Source organism: Dendropsophus ebraccatus, chromosome 4 (assembly GCF_027789765.1).
Source record: "Dendropsophus ebraccatus isolate aDenEbr1 chromosome 4, aDenEbr1.pat, whole genome shotgun sequence".
In the NCBI taxonomy this organism is placed as follows: Eukaryota; Metazoa; Chordata; class Amphibia; order Anura; family Hylidae; genus Dendropsophus; species Dendropsophus ebraccatus.
In genome coordinates this window covers 114295962-114316827 of record NC_091457.1, presented here as the reverse complement: position 1 = coordinate 114316827, position 20866 = coordinate 114295962, and the positions used below count along the sequence as shown (strand labels likewise).

The following is a 20866-nucleotide window of genomic DNA, read 5'->3' as shown; positions in this document are numbered from 1 at the left end:
GGATTCCCCTGTTGTGCGCCCAAATAGTTATAAAGTCCCTATGTCCCCATATAGTAGTAATGTCTCCCACTGTGCCTCCATATAGCAATAATATCTTCTGTTCCTGCTGTGTTAATGTTATACTGTGTGCAGATGTGCTGTGTGTGGGTTAGCAGCACCTGGGGCAAGGAAAAGTACTTGCGCCCCCAATGCCCCTAGTATTGTAATTAACGCTTTAGTGGTGCTCATGTAGCTATCCCCTGTGGTGTGCTGATAGCTGTAGTTTTCCCCCCTCCCCCCAATGCCCTGTGGTGTGCTGAATGCTGTAGTTCTCCCCCCCCCCAATCCCCTGTGGTTTGCTGATAGCTGTAGTTCTCTCCCCCCCCATCCCCTGTGGTGTGCTGATTGCTGTAGTTCTCCTCCCCCCAATCCCCTGTGGTGTGCTGATAGCTGTAGTTCTCCTCCCCCAATCCCCTGTGGTGTGCTGATAGCTGTAGTTCTCCCCCGAATCCCCTGTGGTGTGCTGATAGCTGTATTTCTCCCCCCCCATCCCCTATGGTGTGCTGATAGCTGTAGTTCTCCCCCCCCCAATCCCATGTGAAGCGCTGATAGCTGTAGTTCTCCCCCCCCCCCCAAATCCCCTGTGGTGTGCTGATAGCTGTAGTTCTCCTCCCCCCAATCCCCTGTGGTGTGCTGATAGCTGTATTCCCCCCCCCATCCCCTGTGGTGTGCTGATAGCTGTAGTTGTAGTAAAAACAAACAAAAAACACTCTACTCACCTTTCCCCGCTCCAGAGCTGGCCGGGCCCTCTACCATCTTCTGCAGTCTTCCCCGGCAGGCGGCGCGCGATGAAATTACGTCATCGCTCGCAGTCTGCCAGTGAGAAGAGACGTGCGCTGGCTCACAGGCACAGCGCTCTCCTGTGTATAGTGGCAACCGGACACAGGAGAGCGCTGGAGATGTCGGGAGCCTGATGCGGGACGGAGTTTCCTCACCCCACCCCTGCCATAGATGCACCAATCGGAACCTGGAACTCTGCTTCCGGGTTCGGGTTGGTGGGGGCCCCTTAGTGGTGGGGGCCCAGAGGCACGTGCCCCTTAGTGGTGGGGGCCCAGAGACACGTGCCCCTGGTGCCCAGAGGCACGTGCCCCTGGTGCCCATTCCTTAATCCGGCCCTGCCCCCACCCAAATAAGAAAAAAAAAATTTTTTTATTTTACTACGCATATAATTTATTTCTGGTTTTGCAGCGTATTTTATGCAAAAGTTAAGTCTGCCATTGCAAAGTAAAATTGGTAGTGCAAGAAAATAAGGGCTCATGTAGGTCTGCAGGGGAAAAAATTCTATGGACTTTAAAGCACGAGGAGGAAAAAACGAAAAAGCAAAAACAAAAATTGGCTCCGTCATTAAGGGGTTCAGATGCCTGGGGCAGCACTATGGCCGGGTATTGTACAGGGCCACTATGGTACTTTCCCCTAGCATTGCTTCTAAGGGAAAATATCTCTGTATACAGGCAGTATGGATGCTGTATAGCTCTATACTAAACAATTGTATAATCTCTTTGCACAGGGCTTGGTCTTAAGAAGACATTTTTGCATACTGTCCCCACATGACCTCACGTCAGCAGACAATATACAGTGATAGACTCTAATATAGCAGCCAACAATTCTTCTGAACCTAACACATGAAAACATAGCAATCCCTAAAATGAAATCGTGACAGAATCGTATTATAAGGCTATGTTCACACACAAACAACGTCAGTTGTTGCAAAACCACCGCCGTTATTAATGTTCACGATCATTAATAACAGCCGTTGTTTTACAATAAGACTATGTTCATGTCACGGAATAGCCGGTCTCTGAAAAGATCATCCTGGCCGGTACTGCAGTACCTGCCAGATGATCTTTATGGTCACAGAGTTCTGATGCGGGCGCATCCGTGCACACTCGCATCAGAACTCCCTGCAGCACACTATGGAGCTAGCGGCCGCAGCCGCTTGCTCCACAGTGTGCACTAACAGGGTTTTCTACGGCCGCTATTCAATGAATAGCGGCGGCAGAAAACTGATATGTCATTTGTTTGCGGCACCGCTAGGGATCCCGGCCAGAGCGTATACTAATGGTGCATTTACACAGGCAGATTTATCTGACAGATTTTGGAAGCCAAAGCCAGGAATGGATTTGAAAAGAGGAGAAATCTTCTTTATGACCCGTTCCCTGTTTATGGTCTGTTCCTGGCTTTGGCTTCAAAAATCTGTCAGATAAATCTGCCTGTGTAAATGCACCATAAGTGTATACGCTCTGGCCAGGATCCCATAGACAGCAATGCAACGTATATTCTCGTTATGAAAATATACGTTGTGTGAACATAGCCTGAGGGTGCGTGGTTTAGCTTCAAATGACAACTGCGATTATTACATTGTGTGTACATAGCCTAAAACTCTGTTTTACATTTAATTAAAGCTACTGATTAACTATTATTAGCCTTTTTTGCTGTCATTCATTTATTTTTTTTGCATAATAATTTTGCACTATTCAGCGTGGGGTAAAAATAACATAATATATTTTTTGGGTCACGGTAATTACGATTACAATGATACCAAATTACCATGATGGCACAATAAAAAGAACTACTCACTTAAAAAAACAACAACAAAGACTGTTGTCACATTCCATGCTCGATAGCTTTCTTACTTTTCTCATGATGGAGCTGGTGAGAAAATGTATAGTTTTATTGATACCATTTCTTCTTTATATACGACTTTTTTTTAGCTTTATTTTGTTTGTTTTTTTACCAAGATGGACAGGCACTGTGCTTTATAAGCAATTTTATAGCTTGGGTTGTTACGGATGCAACAATACCAAATACTGTATGTACAGTTTTTTAAAACAAAATTTATATTTTATATAACAATTTTGTATAGAGAATACATGTCATTTTATTATTTAGGGGGGTATACATAAGGCCCCCTTCACACGTCCGGAAAAACCATCCGGATTTCCTATCAGGAAATCCGGACGGATTTCCGGACCCATACACTTTAATTAGTCACGGACACCCTTCCGGATTTCTCCGGAAGGGTGTCCGTTCCGGAAAATAGATCCGGAAAAAATAGGACATGTCCTATTTTTATCCGGAATTCCGGCCCGGACGCTCCCATAGAAGTCTATGGGAGCGGCGGAAACACGGGCACTTTCATGAAGTACATCAGGAAAGTGCCCGTGATTCCGGATAAGTGAGAGCCGGCCGGCCCCCGCAGCCACTGGCACCCCTACGTCCCCACCGCACAGGCAGCGGCAGCACAGGCCTCCCTCCCGGCGCCACGACCCCCGCCCCCGGACAGCTTCCACCAACTCCGCCCCCTCCCCCCGGACCGGACAGCTTCCAACCCCCGCACCCCCCCCCCCCCCCCCGGACCGGACAGCTTCCAACCCCCGCACCCCCCCTCCCCCGGACCGGACAGCTTACAAACCCCCGCACCCCCCCCCCCCCCCCCCGGACCGGACAGCATGCACCAACCCCCCTCCCCCCCCCCCGGACCGGACAGCTTCCCCCCCTCCCACGGACAGCATGCAGCCAACCCCCCCCTCCCCCGGACCGCAGCCGCCGGATTGCCCGTACGCACAACGCCAGCGCCCCCCCCCCCCCAACTCTCCCCCCCCCCCCCCCCCCCCAACTCTCCCCCCCCCCCGGGACTCACCACTCTTCGCTGCACCGCCGGACCGGACAGCAGCCGCCCGATCACCCAGCTCGCCACTCTTCTCTGCATCTCCGCCGGCCCGCCCGGGACTCACCACCAGTCGCCGCCGACAGGTGAGATACAACATCCCCCCCCCGAACTAAAACTCCCATCATGCAGGCCATGATGGGAGTTGTACTCCTGCTGCCTGTGGCCATCCAGGTTGCAGAAGTACAACTCCCATCATGCCTCTGCTGACAGGCCATGATGGGAGTTGTACTTCTGCTGCCTGTGGCCATCCAGGTTGCAGAAGTACAACTCCCACCATGCCTCTGCTGACAGGCCATGATGGGAGTTGTAGTTCTGCTGCCTGTGGCCATCCAGGTTGCAGAAGTACAACTCCCATCATGCCTCTGCTGACAGGCCATGATGGGAGTTGTACTTCTGCTGCCTGTGGCCATCCAGGTTGCAGAAGTACAACTCTCATCATGCCTCTGCTGACAGGCCATGATGGGAGTTGTACTTCTGCTGCCTGTGGCCATCCAGGTTGCAGAAGTACAACTCCCATCATGCCTCTGCTGACAGGCCATGATGGGAGTTGTACTTCTGCTGCCTGTGGCCATCCAGGTTGCAGAAGTACAACTCCCACCATGCCTCTGCTGACAGGCCATGATGGGAGTTGTAGTTCTGCAGCCTGTGGCCATCCAGGTTGCAGAAGTACAACTCCCATCATCCCTTATGTTGCCATACTAGACCATATTAAGAACTATTTTTTTTTTTCTCATCAGGAAATCCTGAAGGTTTTTCCTGATGGTTTCCTGATGGTAAAAACGGATTACTGTCAGGAAATCCTGATACTATCCTGATGACATTTGAGGTCTCCTGATCAGGATTTCCTGACAGTAAAAACTGACACGGACGTGTGAATGGGGCCTTACACTGCACTACTACTGTGGTGTAGTGCGCTGTATGCTGACAGGCAATAATAGCTGTATAGAGACATGGCAGGCCTGGGGGCCTTCAGAAGATGCCTACATGTCATGGACACTTAACGCCATAACCATCAAGCCATGCAATAACCATCATTTGAACACAGCATGGAATGGGTTGATTTACCAGCGATCCCGGAGTGGGAGCCCTGCATCAACTTATTCTCACTGCACTGTATAGGTCAGCAAAAGGCCCATTAGTGACCGCTGTAAAAGGTGTATTGGCAGTCACTAAAAGGTTAACGACCCAAATGTTGTCACCAGCTGACTGGGTGCACTGTTTGCGCAGCTCAAGAAGATGATTTATATTGAACGTAATAGGCGCTAGCACTTGACCAGGTTCGCCACTGCCCGATGCAACCACTGGGGGACCAGCCGGTGAGTATAATAGGACATTACCAGGAGGCTGACAAGACTATATAACTTTGCATGCATGCTACTGCTCCATCTACTTACGGTCCCTTTACACTAAGCAATAATCTGCCCAATCGAACAATTAACGATTTCGAAGTAACAATGTGTTTTTTATAACGATCAGCGATTAGACTGAATGACAAATCGTTTGAAAAAAACGTTATTGCGATCGTTTTAGGATTCACACATAGGGTGAATCTTTGAAACACTGTTTAGACAAAGCGATCTGCTAATTTTCAGGGAATGACCACGACGATTTTAGAACATGTAGAAAGATCACGATGAACGATTTATCGCTCGTAGCTTGATCGTACGCTGTTTACACAAGCCGATTATCACTCAAGCGCGATTGTTATCGCGAAAATTTAAACGATAATCGCTCCGTGTGAAGGGACCATTAAAGTCAGTTCACTTAATTGGTGTCCCAGCTGCCAGACCCCCACCAATCATCCAAATATACCCTATACTGCACATAGAGGATAACTCTAATAACCCCCTTTAAGAACATTGTAGAGCCCAGCTTTATACCAAATGCAGTGACATACGTATGTGCAGGGCACCTGTGATTCCATACACACAAGCACTCTCACATGCCCCCAGTATAGGCATTATTCAGTGAGTTTTAGTGAAACCATAACCATAATGGCTACTTAACACACACGCCACTTACTGACGTCACATCCGGCAAAAGGTCGCCTGTGGTTCCACAGATATTTTCTTCCGTCTGACAACGAAACAAAACAAGAAGGTTCCGTGATGTCACATTCCGACATGGACACTGAGCCCTGCGGAGCCGGACCAGTGTGGGTATCCGAGGCTCTGCGGGTACTGGGTAATGCGCTGGAGGGCTCCTGTGCGCCCTCTACTGTATGGTTCAAAGAAAGCAGCCAGAAGAACCTGCGGAGCAGAGACTTCTTGGTGCCCAGAGGAGCGCTGAAGAAAAGCTTCCCGGATGGAGAGGTACGTGCCCAACATTGCTTCTGCTATATGCTGCCTATGCTGGGAACCACACAGCACCACAAATCTCATAGCTTATATTGTGGACTGTTGTACTGTATCCAGCATAAGGAATGATGAATTGGTATCTATGCCTGTTATGTCTTGCACTGATGTATCTAAGCCTATCATATGTGATACTGCCTAAGCCGCAGTATCTAAGCCCATCATATGTGATACTGTCTACTGCTAACCTGCAGTATCTAAGCCTATCATATGGTTCTCTATTGTTGATCTGCTGTATCTAAGCCTATCATATGGTACACTGTCTATTGTTGATCTGCTGTATCTAAGCCTATCATATGGTACATTCTATTGTTGATCTGCTGTATCTAAGCCTATCATATGGCGCACTGTCTATTGTTGATCTGCTGTATCTAAGCCTATCATATGGTACATTCTATTGTTGATCTGCTGTATCTAAGCCTATCATATGGTACATTCTATTGTTGATCTGCTGTATCTAAGCCTATCATATGGTACACTGTCTATTGTTGATCTGCTGTATCTAAGCCTATCATATGGTACACTGTCTATTGTTGATCTGCTGTATCTAAGCCTATCATATGGTACACTGTCTATTGTTGATCTGCTGTATCTAAGCCTGTCTACTGCTGAGCCGTTGTATCTCAACCTATGATATGTGATACCATCTACAGCTCAGCTGCTATATTTTGAGCCTGTCACACATGATATTATCTGCTGACCCAGTGTATCTAAGCCTGTATTATGTGATACCGTCTAAACTGAGCTGTTTCGTTTGGATTTTCCAGGTTCCAGCAGACCTTATAGAAAAACTGATGTCCGTGGACGCCTCAGGCCTCCCCCCAGTGAAGAAATGTCTGCAGGCTGAAGCCGGCCTTGTCATTCAGCTGGACAGACCTGTAGTTTTCCATCGCGTGCTGAAAGACTTCACTCCATATATGAAACCTCTTCCCTCTGTAGACAATGGACAGGACATTGTCATCCTGAACTGCGCTCCACTGCATGGCTGCAGGAGCCTGGACATGCTGAGACTGAGTCATCTGAGGGCCGCACTGATAGCTGATCACCTGGCAGAAGTTCTTACATTGACAGGGTCAGTCCCCTATCCTAGCATGCCATGACAGCTTGTGTCTGAGAATTATATAAGAGCCACAGGCTGTGTGAATGAGTGCACAACTAGGCTGTGTTCACATGATGCCCTTTTCCCAGTAGAATTTTGAAATTTTTGCCATAGTTAATTAAAAATGCAAAAATACCAGGAATAAAATGCAATGTGTGAACACAGCTTTACTATGCATAGGGAGGGCAGAGGTGTTGGGTCAAGGGGAAACCCGGATCTCATAAGTACGCTATATATCCAGCTCACAGCACTCAAATCAGTTTGCAACTACACTGTTTAGCTATGAGACTGTGACACAGTATTTTGGAGCATTTTCTGCCCCAATAAACAGCTGTTTTAGGCAATGTTCACACAACATATTTTTATATTAAAACAATGTCCATTGTTGTCATAAAGAAATGTGTTGCAATTAAGTCAATGCAAACAACGGCTGTGGAAATAATTGACATGTCTATTATTTGCGGCTGTTGTGCGTTGATTTCAATGCAACGACGGCCATTGTCCGTACCAAGAAAATGCTAAAAAAAATAGACAACATGTCTAAAAATAGGGTAGAAACAATACAATTATTAGCCACATGGTTTCCACTGGTAAAACATGTTAAAAGAAGTTGAAACATTTTTCTTAGAGCTGTATTAGAGTCATATCTGAAGCACACCAACAGTGATTTGCATAGGTTTTTATTTAAGAACTGATGAGAAAATCATTGTTGCATATATTTACCAACCCTGTATAAATATAATCATTTATTTTTTTCACTTGATTAGAAAACAAGTATGTCTGGTTCCCACGTTGCTCTGCAAGGAGGTGGAAGAATTCTTGAGTCACCTGGGCATCTCTTGGCCTTGTTCAGTTGATGCATCATCTCTAGAAGAGACTGTTTCAAGTTTTAAGGACTTCCTAAGAGACTGTAGTTTAAACAGCGGAGAAAAAGGCTCCAGTCAATCTCCGGGTGCAATCAGCGTGCAACTTAAAAGTTTGGCAGAGAAGCAAAACTTATGCGTGCAAGGATATGACCAAAATCTCGACTTCTTCCCTGGTAAATCTGTATTGTATCAACATATTGCAGCCAGGGGCCAGTATGCGGCAGTCTTTCATATTTATTTATCAATGATTTGGTTTCAGCTGTATCGGTTGCAGTAGCCTGTTATTGCCTGCAGGTGTTGCTGTTTCTAAGCAGTATGTATTGAATCTGACTGCTTTATGCTGCATTTACACGGAGCGATTATTGTGCGAATTTGCACGATAACGATCGAATTCGAATGATAATCGTACGTGTAAACGCAGCGAACGATCAAGCAACGAGCGATAAATCGTTCATTTTGATTTTTGAACATGTTGTTAAATCGTTGTTGGTCGTTCGCAAAAAATTTGCAGATCGTTCCGTGTGAACACTTGATTTAACCTATGTGTGAGATAGACTTAAGCGTGGGCAAAACGATTTTTCCGTTCGATATATCATTTCATTTAAACGCTGATCGTTATGAAAAAAAAAATCGTTACTTCGAAATCGGTAATCGCACGATCGGCCGAATTATCGCTACGTGTAAACCCAGCATTAGAGAACTCTATGCAATGATGACATCTGCTGGCCATAATAGAGTACTGCAACCCCAACCTTTCAGTTTTTAGCATCACTGTACAACTAAAGCACAATGAGAAGTGAAGGGAAAAACTACAGTAAATATTAATTTAACAGTAAATATTTTAAAGTGTCACTGTTGTTATAATTTTCAAAATCTAAATCAGCAGGGAGTGTGATATAAAGCAAATGATCAATTTGCATTATTTTTCAAAAAAGAGACTAAACATAGGAAGTCCTTGTCGTCTGCGCACAGAGAAGGCAGTCATGTGATGTGTGATGGACGCATTGAGTCGTGACTCTCCATACTGGCCGGGACTTTGTGTGTTTGGTCTCTTTTCCTCAACAAGCACAAGACTATAAAGCTTCCTTCAGGAGACTGGACCTGGATACAAGTAAGTATAGCTCTGCTTAAAGCATGAGAACTAAAATAATAATAAATGTAAATTGCAAATGTGCTTTAGGGTGCGTTTACACGTACAGGATCTGTAGCAGATTTGATGGCGCAGATTTAAAGCTGCAGATTTGCTTTGAATCTGCTGCAGATCCTGTGCGTGTGAACGCACCCTTATATCACCTCTACTGCTGATTTAGATTTTGAAAATGCATAACAGGCACACTTTAAGAACCTTAATTTGTAACTGGTTTCTTTATGTAGTAAATGAAGATGATCTAAGACAAATTGCAAGACTGCAAAAATCAGTCCAGGAGACAGTGGTAAGTAATGACTTTATCTTTCTAGGGATGCAGTGTTTATATTACAATCCACTGACGTTGTACATTGTGAACTCCGAATATTGTTGTAACAGGAATTTATGTACATTTGCAGCAGCAGACCTCTCCCTGTACCGTGATTCATATAGTCAACTGTGAAGAACAGTTCTATCAGGAGAAGCTGGACCTTCTTTGGAGGTTGATGGTCCCCAGCATCAGAGATGTCACTCAGGTACTAATAAAAACTTTCTGAAATATAAAAGTAATTACCCCAGAAGACGCACCACATGAATGTTGAGAAAGATTTCCCACTTGTACAGCAAAGAGTTTACTACAAGCACCTGCAAAATACCAATAAGTTTCAGTCATAGTTACCCCATATGTATGCTTTACAAGTGCCAGTGCCATGTAAAGGGCGCCCAATAGAGCCAGCTCCAAATTCCCCTTAGAAGGGTATTTCCAGCTCATGAAGTGATGACATATGTAGCCATGGCTAACAGATGCCATCTCTTTATGACTGATAAGGGTCCACCTCTAAGACTCCTACCAGTGGTGAGAATGAAGAGGACCCGGTGGCTGCACCCTCTTTACTGTTTTGCTGTTGCATATCCAGATGGCCGCAGCACAATGCTATTTAAGTGAGTGCAGCTGTGCTGAGACAAGCTCAGAGTGGCTGTCCCCCCTTCATTCTTACAATTGGTGGGGGTCCCAAAGGTCAGAACCGCACTGATGCTAGAGGAATGGCATGCTGTAGCGATATGCTAGTCATATATGATAATATAATCCATGAGAACAGGACTTTCTTTTGCTATGTACTTTTAAGTCCTTGCTTCAGGTAATATGTTGATGCCTGAAGTATATTATATTTACTTCCCATTTGCAGTTTTATTTTCAATCCGATTGACGCATTGGTGAAAAAATGCAACAAGTGCATCTCATTAGAGATGAGCGAACCTGGAGCATGCTTGAGTCGATCCGAACCCGAACTTTCGGCATTTGATTAGCGGTGGCTGCTGAAGTTGGATAAAGCCCTAAGGTTATGTGGAAATCATGGATATAGTCATTGACTGTATCTATGTTTTCCAGACAACCTTAGAGCTTTATCCAAGTTCAGCAGCCACCGCTAATCAAATGCCGAACCTTCGGGTTCGGATCGACTCTAACCCGAACCTGGTTCGCTCATCTCTAGATGTAATAGTTATGTTAGTAACTGTCATCCTGGGGGTGATATTCCTCGGCAGCTGGCTAGCCACAGGAAGAACTGGTCTACAACAGTGTACAGTATTGACATTAGACCTAGAAGGTCTGACATTAGTCTGGATACACAGGGTTAATATGAGCTGCAGGATGAGACACTTCCTGCAGTTATATCTCCTGATCAGTCTCTGAGATTACAGGGGCTCAGTTTCCTGAGTCAGGCAGCATTCCCACGTTCCGTGTTCCTGACGGAACAAGGACGTAGAATGCCAGTACCAGAGTCCCCCCGCACCTGGACAGCATCTGTAATTAGATGCTGGGAGCGGGGGAGACTGTATTCATAAGCGCCGCGCTGTAATGAAGCAGCCGCACAGTGCTGTTACTACAGCGCGGCGCTTATGAATACAGTTCCCCCGCTCCCAGCATCTAATTACAGATGCTGTCCGGGTGCGGGGGGACTCTGGTACTGGCATTCTACGTCCGTGTTCCATCAGGAACACGGGACGTGGGAATGCAGCCTCAGGTGCAGTCCTGTATAAAAGTATGGCGGATCAGTGAATGCACTCTGCATATTGTATAAGATGTGTATAATGTTTCCTTATATTACCAGAATTCCTTTTACAGTAGGAAGCTTCTAAACATACAGTGGTGCCTTGGATTATGAGCATAATTCGAACCAGCTGAATATGTGATATTATAAATTACTATACAGTATAGCAATAAGCATGTGGAGTATAATGTATAGTAAGGGCATAAACCTGAAAAAACAGCAGCAGTTTGTAGATACAGGATGGAACTGCAGAACAGCTATGAAGAGATTACCTCGAAAGTCCTGTCCCCTGATGCAAGCCCCAGCCTGAAGTGGATCTGACATCATTAGGAAGGTAAGGCAGACTGCCTGGGTCAGAGTACAGTGCTGTAGATCACCAATGCAGACCATGCCACTCACTCACTCTCCTACCCAGTACAGGGAGCTTTTAAATCAAAGCAATTCTCTTAAACCAATGCACAATTTTAAAAAACTGTGAGCTCTTCTTGCAAAACACTCTCAATCCACGTTATTCTTAAACCAAGGTACCACTGTACACTGGAAATGTTGTATGTAGGATCTATCTACCATAGGCTCATATGTTGCTGCATCTACTATGAGTTCAGTGGAGAATAAAGGTTCATCCAAACTGACTGTCATTCTGTTTTCCTATAGTAAGTGTACTCCAGTACTGGGCTTCTCACCGCCATAAGCACAACACCTTGGTAGCACCTTGCTCTTATGTCCTTGGATGTTACATGTGAACAAGGTGCAGTTTTGGCCGGCTGTTGGCATGCCCCATGCATTACAGTGACTTAATAAAGGGGTTATCAGCTTTACTGTTTGGCAGAGGTCTGTGAAAGGAGTCTGAATTCTATGTCTTGTTATATCAGAGGTTCAGGCTGCTTTAATACCCATCCCAATGCCTTACATTGCAGCAGTAGGACAGAGGATACTCAATAAAGGGTGATATTAGCTTAAGGCCATATTCAGTGATTTTTTAGGACTGTATATCATGTCAGCAATGCACAAAAAATTCATTCGTAGTGCATCCAGATCTGCAGAAATTGGGAAGGTAAAACATTAAGGTGATCTGTATTTTGGGGGGGACAGTATGGCTAATAGACCCATAACATCCACAAAAAATGCAGATTCCATAGAGATTTATTGGCTAACTGTTCAGCTATTAGGGTCGGCACTAGGACGATTAACTTTTATCTGTTGCTTGTTTTGCAGAAGCATCTGATATGTGGACCAGTGAAGGTTCTCAGCTCCACATCACCCATCTCTTGCTCTAAATACTTTCAGTAAGTGCTTCTTGGATATCTGTATGGAGAGTATTAACAGCACATATGCATCAGGGGAAGGGGAGCTGTTTTCCTGACTTTAGAAAGTTGGCACTTACACGTCATTTATTGTTATGGTGTCAGCTTAGCCAAAAGTGTTAGTGTCCCGACGCCAGTGCTTGTCCAGCACACAGGTGTGTCCAGTAGCACTGTATAGTAGTAGTTGTGAAAGAACTGGTTGTCTCTTGCTGCATCTATACACTGTGGTGTCTAGACTAGACTACTCTGAACTACATCAGCTAACATCAGCCAGGCCCTGGCTTAACTACAGCAGGAACAGTAGGATTTGTGTCTTTCCTCTCTAAGAATCTGTCTAGAACTGCACTTCCTCCACCAGTGAAACCCCTCTTACAGGGGCCTACAGTGTGCCTCTCTGTGAGTGGTGTGGATGAGTGTGTGCAGCAGAAAGAAGGGAGATGTTAAAGTGTCACTGTCGTGAAATTTTTTTTTGCAGAAATCAATAGTCCAGGCGATTTTAAGAAACTTTGTAATTGGGTTTATTATCCGAAAAATGCATTTTTATCATGAAAAAGCAGTTTGAAGCTCTCCCCCCTGTCTTCATTGTTCTCCTATGGAGAGAGCTAAAGAAAAGACCAAAACAGGACAACAAAGAGTTAATCTACAAATCCCTCACGGGATATCTGTTCTGACCATCACCAGTGACCTGTCTGAGCTCAGATTACAGCTGTCACCCAGCTCCGTGCCTGTAATCCTCTGTTATCTGCTTTCTGCTGCCCGCTAACTCCCTCCTTCCTCCTCCCCCCTCCCCTCTCCCTAGAACAGACAGGGTACGTCTCCTGCAACAAGTCACAATTTTCAGATTTTTCAGAGTGGATGAAAAAGAGGAAGGAGGGGGGGTCCTGGGAAAAGGCTTTTTACATGCAGATAATGGCAGATTTGGCTAATAAACCCAATTACAAAGTTTCTTAAAATCGCCTGGACTATTGATTTCTGCAAAAAAAAAAAATACGACAGTGACTCTTTAAGTTAGAAGAAAAGAGCACCTTGTGGTAGGTTAGCACAAACACATGGTACAACAGAAACATTAACCCAATACTGACTTCAGCTGTGCAATTCATACACACATACAAAAATACTGACACCTAGTGGTGAAACCTCAGAATACCTCATCACCACTTTAACCTGAAGGAAAAGGCGTTTGGACAGGTGCACAGGAGAGAGAAAAAACACCTGTGGTGGGACACCACAGTTACATATATCAGGATGTGCCGCCATTGCTGTATTTGCCTGTATGAGGATATCCAATTTCTTTCTTATTCCTCTGTGTGCTTCTTCCACAGGCTCCGGAAATCTCAGATGCTAGAAGCCTCAGTTATGAAATACGGGGAAAATGTTCAAGGTTGTAGATTATGTAATTTTTTTTTCCCTAGTTACTTTAGTAAATCAATATAAAGATGTTCACATGTCATGACCTAGAGTCACAGAGCATGTAGTATTATACACACGATTGTGTTACCCATTCATCTACTGTCTGCTGGATACGTAAGGACTGTAATATTCTGGTCTAGCTACTAACTTCCCAGAATATTGTCACAGCAGAAAATTTACAAAAAGTATAAGGTTAAATCAAGACATAGAAAAAGGGTAAAGGGAATAGAGTGAGAAATTGAAATAAAAGCGAATTTGTCTGTTTTAACACTGCAGTAAGTGATGGGATAGGTCTGGGAAATGGCCCCATTATCTAATGGAGGCCAAAAGTCTGTTATTTAGTTTGTATCCATTGGGGTTCGCTGCATTAAATTGGGGAAATTGAGCTACGCAAGATATTTCTTTTAACATGGGGCCCTATGTATGTATGTATGTAAGTTGCATCCGTCGTAGGTGTATGGTGGGTGCACATGACAGAGAAGCTCACAATGTAGAAGTCCAACATATACTGTACTGCTGAAAGAGCCAGTCACAAAAAAAAAAACTTTTGATGTCAAAGAGACGTCTAAAAGCAAAGTCCAACAGCATACACAGATGATTTGCCCTTCACCAACACATTGAATACAATGGAAGAACTAGTTCACCAACTCAAATCAGACAAAACAATTTTGTCATCTTTCCTGATATCCTATGTTAGGTTGGGGAGATGTTATGTGATCTGATGTCTTGTCTCATTACTTTATGTCCAGGCGAAAGCTGGGATGAAATAATTAACTCTTTAACCTCAGCTGCAATCAAGTTTGAGTTAATGGCAATTCCTCATCGCTCCCAGGTAATGTATTCCATCACTTCTAATTGATTGTTTCAGCAATATCTATTTTGCCTCTTATCCTATGGTTATCAGGAAATACTGTGAGTTTTTGCCTTTGAGAGCCACAGCTTTGAGACCAGTGGCTGAGATTTATCAACCTGGTTTAAGAGCTAGACAGTAGAGACAAGACAGTGTAGGGACGAGATGTATGACTGTGGCTCAGGCACCTTTGCTGCAGCCTTAGGTCCTATGCACACGTCAGAAAAATTCATCAGGATTTCTTATCAGGAAATCCAAATAGATTTTTTTCTGAAGGGTGTCCATATTTTTTTCTGAAATTCTGGCATTGATGCCTCATAGAACCCTATGGGAACATCCTTAATTCCAGACACCTCTGCATGCGCATCCAGCCAGACCAGGACTGCGCCAGCACCTGGGCAAGTGCCGTGGGGTGCTGTGCCTGGCCCTTTAACTGTAAGCACCCCTAATCAGGAGCACATACAGTTAAAAGTGTCACTGTGTTTAACGGGGCAATGAGCCATTGGCTGTCTACCCAGTTATACAGTTTTCTGGCAGGAGGCAGTATAATATTTTCGGCCACAAAAGGGCGCTGTTACTCTAACGCATCGAAACACGAGCAGAGCCAGAAGGGAGACAAGCTGAAGAGCAGTGTTTTTTTCCTTTCCATTTTTACGGCCAGGAAATACTGATGGTTTTCCAAAGCCTCCTGAAAGGCTTCCTGAACACAATTTCCTGACTGTAAAAATTGCCTTGGATGTGTGCATGGGACCTTAGACTTTCTGGTCTCAGTTTAAAACAATAAATAAATAACTATAATCCTCGAAGTATAGCAATATAACCAGCCTGCCCTGATTATCTCAAATATATTGTAATTTTTTTGTGTTCCATTAAGGTGAATCTAAACTTGGAAGAGGCCAACATCACAACCAAAGGGACAAAAAGTGGAGCATTTGTCATGTATAACTGCGCCCGGCTGGCCACCATGTTGGACAGTTATAACAGCGCTGTCTGTCAAGGTACACCATGCATCATCTACTTTAGGGCAGCAGGTACATCAACCATTTACCAGATTGTGAACAATTTTCTCATTTCCTCAGGTAGCTATCCAGAGTTCCCGCCATCTGATAATCTCAACTATTCCAGTCTACGCGAAGAGGTAAGAGCACACTATATATTATATAAGACCACTTATAAGCCAAAAATGTCAATTGTCCTACTGGTCTGTAAGTGACTTCCAATATAGAGGGACCAACAGAGGAGTAGTTTAAAGGCATTATCCAGGAATAAAAAAAAAAAAAACACATTTAGGGTGGTATTACACGGGCCGATGGGGACCCGATAATACCTGTAAACGAGCGTAGATCGGTGCTCGTTTACTGGGCCTATTACACGGCCCGATAATCGTTTAACAAGGGCTGCAAGGACATCGTTACCAATGTCCTTTCAGCCATTGCTTAAACTATATACTTTACCTATCTACGCTCCAGGGCTGCTCCTGTGGTCCGCTTCTCCCCGGGTCCAGCGTGCTCTAGCTTTAGAGCGGACTGTCAGCTGACAGCCAATCGCGGGCCGCGGCGGGCCCAGCCTGTGATTGGCTGAGCAGTCTGTCAGCTGACAGGCCGCTCTGAAGCTAGAGCGTGCGGGACCCAGGGAGAAGCGGACCGCAGGAGCAGCCCTGGAGCGTGAATAGGTAAAGTACACTCACCGGCCACTTTATTAGGTACACCATGCTAGTAACGGGTTGGACCCCCTTTTGCCTTCAGAACTGCCTCAATTCTTCGTGGCATAGATTCAACAAGGTGCTGGAAGCATTCCTCAGAGATTTTGGTCCATATTGACATGATGGCATCACACAGTTGCCGCAGATTTGTCGGCTGCACATCCATGATGCGAATCTCCCGTTCCACCACATCCCAAAGATGCTCTATTGGATTGAGATCTGGTGACTGTGGAGGCCATTTGAGTACAGGGAACTCATTGTCATGTTCAAGAAACCAGTCTGAGATGATTCTAGCTTTATGACATGGCGCATTATCCTGCTGAAAGTAGCCATCAGATGTTGGGTACATTGTGGTCATAAAGGGATGGACATGGTCAGCAACAATACTCAGATAGGCTGTGGCGTTGCAACGATGCTCAATTGGTACCAAGGGGCCCAAAGAGTGCCAAGAAAATATTCCCCACACCATGACACCACCACCACCACCAGCCTGAACCGTTGATACAAGGCAGGATGGATCCATGCTTTCATGTTGTTGACGCCAAATTCTGACCCTACCATCCGAATGTCGCAGCAGAAATCGAGACTCATCAGACCAGGCAACGTTTTTCCAATCTTCTACTGTCCAATTTCGATGAGCTTGTGCAAATTGTAGCCTCAGTTTACTGTTCTTAGCTGAAAGGAGTGCCACCAGGTGTGGTCTTCTGCTGCTGTAGCCCATCTGCCTCAAAGTTGGATGTACTGTGCGTTCAGAGATGCTCTTCTGCCTACCTTGGTTGTAACGGTTGGCTATTTGAGTCACTGTTGCCTTTCTATCAGCTCGAACCAGTCTGCCCATTCTCCTCTGACCTCTGGCATCAACAAGGCATTTCCGCCCACAGAACTGCCGCTCACTGGATGTTTTTTCTTTTTCGGACCATTCTCTGTAAACCCTAGAGATGGTTGTGCGTGAAAATTCCAGTAGATCAGCAGTTTCTGAAATACTCAGACCAGCCCTTCTGGCACCAACAACAATGCCACGTTCAAAGGCACTCAAATCACCTTTCTTCCCCATACTGATGCTCGGTTTGAACTGCAGGAGATTGTCTTGACCATGTCTACATGCCTAAATGCACTGAGTTGCCGCCATGTGATTGGCTGATTAGAAATTAAGTTGTAACGTGCAGTTGGACAGGCGTACCTAATAAAGTGGCCGGTGAGTGTATATCGTCAGTCGCTAGCCGCGCACCGCTATTACATGTAGTGACGCGCAGTCGGCGCCCGACAAATATAGGTTCTAACCTATATCAACGATCAGCCGATGATCGTTGTCATCAGCAGATCGCTGTATTTATTACACGGAGCGATAATCGGCCGAATCGGGCCGATCATCGTTTCATGAAATAGTACCCTTAGTTTCTTGCAAAAACAGCACCACTCCTGTCCATTGACATGAAACTGAGCTGCAAAACGACACCTAAACTGAGGTCAGGAGAGGTGCTGTTTCTGAAAGAAAGTGGTTATGTTTTTCTAAGCCTCAATAACCCCTTTAGTTAAGGTCATGGTTTTGTTTCTTTACTTTTTTGGATAGTTGCCTATGTGGGCATGAAAGTGCCAGCTCACAACTTCTGTTTCCTCATACAGGGAGAATGGCTTCTTCTCTTTAATTATATCATGATGTTCCCAGAGGTGCTCCGCCAGTCGGCACAGATGTCAATGACCTCCCCTGGGATCCGGGTCACAGCCAACACAGAGGCGGTACGATATCTCCTGGGTTGGGTTATGATGTTAGGGAAGAAAAATTGGACGCTACCAAATGCATACAGATGCAGCAGAACTGAGTCTTTCATTGACACCAGTTATCTAAAATTACAAATTCAGCTCTGCTGTTTTTGTATGTTCTGTATAACTGAGCTTTACTGTTTTAGCAGCATGTTTGTTATGTTGTGCCCGAACCAACAGTCATCAGGTTGGCCCCCGACAGCTGCTACCTCTGCTAGCCTTGATTAATAGATCTCTACCTATTTGTGCGGCTGGACAGGTAGAAGCTACCAGGGGCTGCCCTGTTAACTTGTGATTCAGGTAGCTGAAGACAGTACATAGTTTTCAGTGGTCCAGATACTCACAGTAGTCTAATATTCAGAGATGTGTGTAATATTGATGGGGTAGCTTAGGCAGGATGCAAATTATGCACATAAGCTGCCTTTACATGTAGTGCTTTAGTCAAAACCAGGAGTGAAACAGATGCTATAATGGAGCAATCTGTACCCTTTTTTTCTGTGATTGCCAGGGTATGCTATGAGCTGTATTTTTGCAGTAGTGGGAGAACCACAGATTAGAGACTGCATTACAGCATCTTTGCAGCTGTTGTTGGGGTTGTAGTTGTACATCTGAAAGCTTCTTGCACGTCCCAATCATGGAGGCTGAAAGTAAGTGGCGGGGTAGATAATAGATGAGCAGAACACATTCTACTTTTGACCTTCCTATTGTAGAATCCATTGTATTTATACTTTACATTGACTATACAGGTTTTATTTCAGGTATGTAAATTCCTCGTCAACCTCAGTATGGACTTCAGCTGTTACTACAACAGAGTGCATATTCTTGGCGTGAGTAAATAGTGTTCTAAAGAGATTGTGTTTTGTTTTGTTTTTTTCAAAATCTCCATCTACACATGTGTTTTGTGAATTCTGCAGGAGCCATTGCCCCATCTCTTCAGTCAGATGTTTGCTCGCTTGCAGTTAATGAAAGCCATTCAGAGTGTTCTGCATTCTGCATTGAAGACACTGCACATTTTGCCATTGACTCAGATATAAACCATCTTTGGAGGATCCTGTGACATGGGAATGATGGAACTATGAGTGGTCATAACACCAGTCTGTGTATATGTATATTAATTGATGTAACTAGGTTGCATTGAAGAAAAAAAAGGATTAAATCACAGTCAACACAAGTGGTTATAACCTTTATCCAGAAAATAGGAGAGGGTAACACCGTATTCCTTGTATCATTTCTTCATTGCCCAATCCTTTTGTTTACTCCAAGTCGTACCTGATCAACATGGCAGACCTTTATGTTACTCCTCCATTCACCTGGGGCATTTCAAACAGCTAATGTCTAAACACCTTAAAGTGGACCTGTCAGTGGGAAAACATGGGCCAAAATAAGACCATGGCTAGATAGGATTCTAGGCATACCAAAGAAATATGAGCCCATTTGTAAATATGCAAATGGAACTCAAGCCCAGGGGGTGTCCCCCTGCACAGCAAGTGCCCAGTTAAGTCTAACCCATGTCTTCTTATTAACTGCCTCTGTACTCACTTGCATCTACTTCTCTAATTGACTGACAGCTGCTTGATAAAACAAAAATGTGCAGTACTTACCTAATTTTTTACAGGGGGAACATCGCTTTTGAGCCTCATGTAGGTATCTTGGGGCTGAAAAAGACTATGGAGATAAAAAAAAAGGTATGTCCAGAACCATGATGAATAACACTATCTAGCTATGGTCTTGTTTACATGCCCATTTTCCTGCTGACAGGTCCACTTTGAGGTGTGATTTAAAGGAGACCTGTCACCCCCTGTGCCGGGGTGACAGGCTCCCGACCCCCCGTTACAGCCCCCTATACTCACCTGATCCCGCTTCCTGATCCGGTCAGGTCACGGAGATATCAGCGCCCGAAGCCCGGCGCGCGCGCGCTCACAGGAGAGTCCGATGCCCATAGAGAATGAATGAGGAGTCCGATGCTCCGTCATTCTCTATGGGCATCGGACTCTCCTGTGAGCGCGCGCACCGGGCTTCGGGCGCTGATATCTACATGACCCGACCGGATCAGGAAGCGGGACCCGGCGGGATCAGGTGAGTATAGGGGGCTGTAACAGGGGGTCAGGAGCCTGTCACCCCAGCACGGGGGGTAACAGGTCCTCTTTAAGGAGCAGCAAATGGACATATTTGGCAATCTTGGAAGAATATATATATATATATATATATATATATATATATATATATATATATATATATATATTTATATTAATATTAATAATTAATTAATTATATATATATAAAAAATGTGTGTGTGTGTGTATATATATATATATATATATATATATATATATATATATATACATATTGATGTTGTCATCAAATTTTTACCTTTTGACTGGTGCAATGTACTTTATATTAAAGATAATAATTAAGTGTGTTGTTATAACACAGATGTGTACTGTGGTTTTACTCTTGCAGCAGATATTGTTTAATATACCGTGCATGTACCAGACTGCTTTAGAGGAAGGGGGGTGACAAAATAATAAACAAGTAAACTCACCCCTCCTCACACCTCCGTTACGCCGCTCCAGCGTCCTGCTGAACGCCACCGGATGTCATCTGCAGCTGGAAACCAGGTATGGCACGTACCTG

At 44.8% G+C, this 20866-nt stretch overlaps 2 protein-coding genes across 2 annotated transcripts in view; one reads left to right on the top strand and one right to left on the bottom strand.

Annotated features, from left to right (window-relative positions):
* Positions 1-5849, bottom strand: part of NDUFAF3 (NADH:ubiquinone oxidoreductase complex assembly factor 3) — a 64224-nt gene extending 58375 nt beyond the window's left edge. The window contains exon 1 of the mRNA XM_069966781.1: positions 5732-5849. Coding sequence (XP_069822882.1) covers positions 5732-5834 — 103 coding nt within the window. The 5' untranslated portion in view covers positions 5835-5849. The remainder of the gene's footprint in view (positions 1-5731) is intronic.
* DALRD3 (DALR anticodon binding domain containing 3) lies at positions 5797-20029 on the top strand. Its single transcript, XM_069966778.1, has 13 exons — positions 5797-6021; positions 6831-7135; positions 7930-8201; positions 9403-9461; positions 9574-9690; positions 12421-12491; positions 13832-13890; positions 14669-14751; positions 15644-15767; positions 15849-15907; positions 18095-18208; positions 18991-19059; positions 19147-20029. Exons 1-13 carry the CDS (start codon positions 5818-5820, stop codon positions 19264-19266), a joined length of 1656 nt encoding a protein of 551 aa, XP_069822879.1. The 5' UTR covers positions 5797-5817; the 3' UTR covers positions 19267-20029.
* Positions 20030-20866: the final 837 nt, after the last annotated feature.